Raw genomic sequence first — 2,677 nt, 5'->3', positions numbered from 1 at the left:
AAAAACTAAAAAAGAAAATTCAAACCAAGCTCGGGTTGCCTCCCGAGAAGCGCTTCTTTTTGAAGGAGTTGTGAGTTGGACTTCGTGCCTCCTTACGTTGAATCAACAGAAGAGTCCATCACCACCTGAATCTTTTGCTCCTTCTATCGCCTCTTGTAAGCTTGAAATCGTCTAATTTGTGCCTTCTTTGAGTTCTCTTTTTTAGATTTTTTCTCGTCTTCATCAAGCTTCCTTTTGATCCCTTTAGTCACTAATTTTTCTTCATTCTTCAGCTCCATAGGAATTTTACTTCCTTCACCATTGAACTTGTCTCCTTGGAAGTAGCCTTGTCTTCATCATCATCACTTGATATTTCATCGCTTTCTTTACTTACCCAAGAAGTTGGATTTGTGTAGGCAATGACTTCAACTAAAAACGGGTCGGATGCTCTTGGTTTTGTTTGTTTGACTTGTTAAATTGTTTTTATTTCTTCTTCAATCAACTTCCCCAATTCTTCAAGTTCATCCTCTTTATCTATATTGAAAACCTCTCCTTGAACATCACTCCCTTGGAAACCATCTTCTATTCCAAAAGTTTCCTTTTCATCTCCTATTCTCAAAGTGATTTTGGACTCGCAAATATCAACCAAGGCACCAGTAGTGTTAAGTAATGGGCGACCAAGAATAATGGGGACATCGAGATCTTCTTTCATATCCATAATCACATAATTAATTGGGAAAACAAAATTTCCAATTTTTACTAATATGTATTCTACAATGCCCCTTGGTTGTGTCACTGAACGGTTTTCAATGTGAATTGTCATTTTGGTAGCCTTCATCTTCTGAATATTAAGCATTTTGTAAAATGAGAAAGGCATCAAATTTATGCTAGCCCCAGAATCGGCTGAAGCATAAGTCTTTAGATTGTTCCCAAACTCACATGGAAGAGTGAGACGTCCAGGATCTCCAATCTTCTTTGGTAATTCTCCCAACACTAACCTTGAACTTTGCTCAACCACCTTGGAATTTTTCTTCAATTGTTGACGACTATCCATTAAATCTTGTAGGAATGTTGCATACTCGGGAATTTTAGCGAACGTCTCAACAAAAGGAGTATTTATAGGAATATTCTTGATGTACTTTATAAACTCCAAATGCTCCCATTCCAGTGGACTAAGATTAGCTCGGGACGGAAATGGTAAAGGCGGACAATAAGTCGAAATGTTTTCTAAAGTTTTCCGATCAGACTGGTCACACAACATGAACTGAAGAGGTTCACATCGTGACTTCTGTGTTTTAGCAACATTTTTATTTTCCAGCTTTGGATCGGATTGCTTCGGTTCCACTTCAAGTGCTTTTAAGAACTTAGAGATTGCCTTTTCTTTAGTCTCAATCATCATAACATGGGGTTGAGAATTATTTTCATGAAATTGTGAGGATAATTTGTTGCTCACCAAAGTGGTTAGTTGACCAATTTGGACTTCGAGATTATGGATTGATGGTTGATGATTTCTTAATGAAGCTTGCTGTTCAATCATCATTGTCTGCTGTTCTTTCATTATTTTCATGTATTTCTTTAGTACTGCATGGGTATCATCATGCCTTTTCTCGGAAGCTTCCGTAAATTGGGTCAAAATGTTTTCCAAATCTACTTTCGTCTCGGTTGGTGGTTACTCTTTTTAGTAGAAGCCTCAACCTGTTTACTTATATTTCTCTTCTTTTTGCTTCTTGTATTCATCATATGGAAACCACTCCTTCTTTTGTTTTCTCCAATCTTCATCATACTTTTCCCCACTCGAATAACAAATTTGAGCCTTTTTATATCCATTATCATCTAAGCTGCAATCCTTGGTCATGTGTGGACCATTACACCTTTCACATCCAACTCTTATCGCATGTATTGTTTGGTCTAATTTTGTCATACTCTTATCCATTGTATCAAGCATGGCCATCACAGCAGCCATGTCTGTAGAATTTCCACCCCCGCTTCCTTTTACTCCCTCACTTCTTGAATTATGATATATAAGAGAATGCTTTGCAGATTCTTCCACTAACTCCTTAACTTCCCCTAGATTTTTCTTGGTAAGTGGTCCTTGGGAATCAAAGAGTTTCCTTGTCATGACATTAACACCATCATAAAATATTGACACTTCTTGTTGTATATTGAGGTAATTTTGATGACAAGTTGTCAACAATCCCTTATAGCGCTCCCATGCTTCATAGAGTGACTCACCTAGATTTTGCTCAAAATTTGCTATTGCCTTTTTGAGTTTAGCTATCTTGGAAGGTGGCAAAAAATGATCCAAAAACTGTTCACGCATTGGCCCAAGTAGTGATTGCACTGGGTGGTAGTGCCTTTAGCCAATCTTTATCAGCTCCTTTAAAAGTGCCTGGTAGCATCCTTAGCAAGACTGTCTCTCTTGGAACATTTGGGATATTGAAATAATCTTCTATGTCATTCACTTCATCCAAATGCTTGTAAGCATCCTCGTGATCCTTTCCAAAAACTGGTACATCCCTTAATGCAGCTAGGATGTGTCCTTTCAGTTCAAATGGGGCAGTTGCAGGAATTTAAGGTTGTATTCAGCCAGGACCATCATCATCTCTAATTTGCTTTTTGTAATCTCCCGTGGACATATCCGCAATATCCGCCATTTCATTATCAAACTCGTCTTCGGATTCATTTCTATGTAATGCAA

The 2,677-nt window shown here is 37.9% G+C and overlaps 1 protein-coding gene and 1 non-coding gene across 2 annotated transcripts; one reads left to right on the top strand and one right to left on the bottom strand.

The window, feature by feature from the left end:
- Window positions 1-451: 451 nt before the first annotated feature.
- On the bottom strand, window positions 452-1,537 carry LOC111895867 (uncharacterized). The gene has a single exon (XM_023891920.1). It carries the CDS (start codon window positions 1,535-1,537, stop codon window positions 452-454), a length of 1,086 nt encoding a protein of 361 aa, XP_023747688.1.
- Window positions 1,538-2,144: 607 nt separating this feature from the next.
- Window positions 2,145-2,251, top strand: LOC111895886 (small nucleolar RNA R71). The gene has a single exon (XR_002851724.1). It is a non-coding gene; the product is annotated as a small nucleolar RNA R71 (small nucleolar RNA).
- The last annotated feature ends 426 nt before the right edge of the window (window positions 2,252-2,677 follow it).

This window comes from Lactuca sativa, chromosome 4 (assembly GCF_002870075.4).
Source record: "Lactuca sativa cultivar Salinas chromosome 4, Lsat_Salinas_v11, whole genome shotgun sequence".
NCBI classification, from domain to species: domain Eukaryota; kingdom Viridiplantae; phylum Streptophyta; class Magnoliopsida; order Asterales; family Asteraceae; genus Lactuca; species Lactuca sativa.
Note: the sequence above shows the minus strand (reverse complement) of the source record. Positions and strands in the feature narration are given on the sequence as shown.

What these genes read in the sequence shown, in the direction of transcription:
- LOC111895867 (XM_023891920.1), bottom strand. Translation starts at nt 1,537, where the DNA reads ATGAAAGAACAGCAGACAATGATGATTGAACAGCAAGCTTCATTAAGA.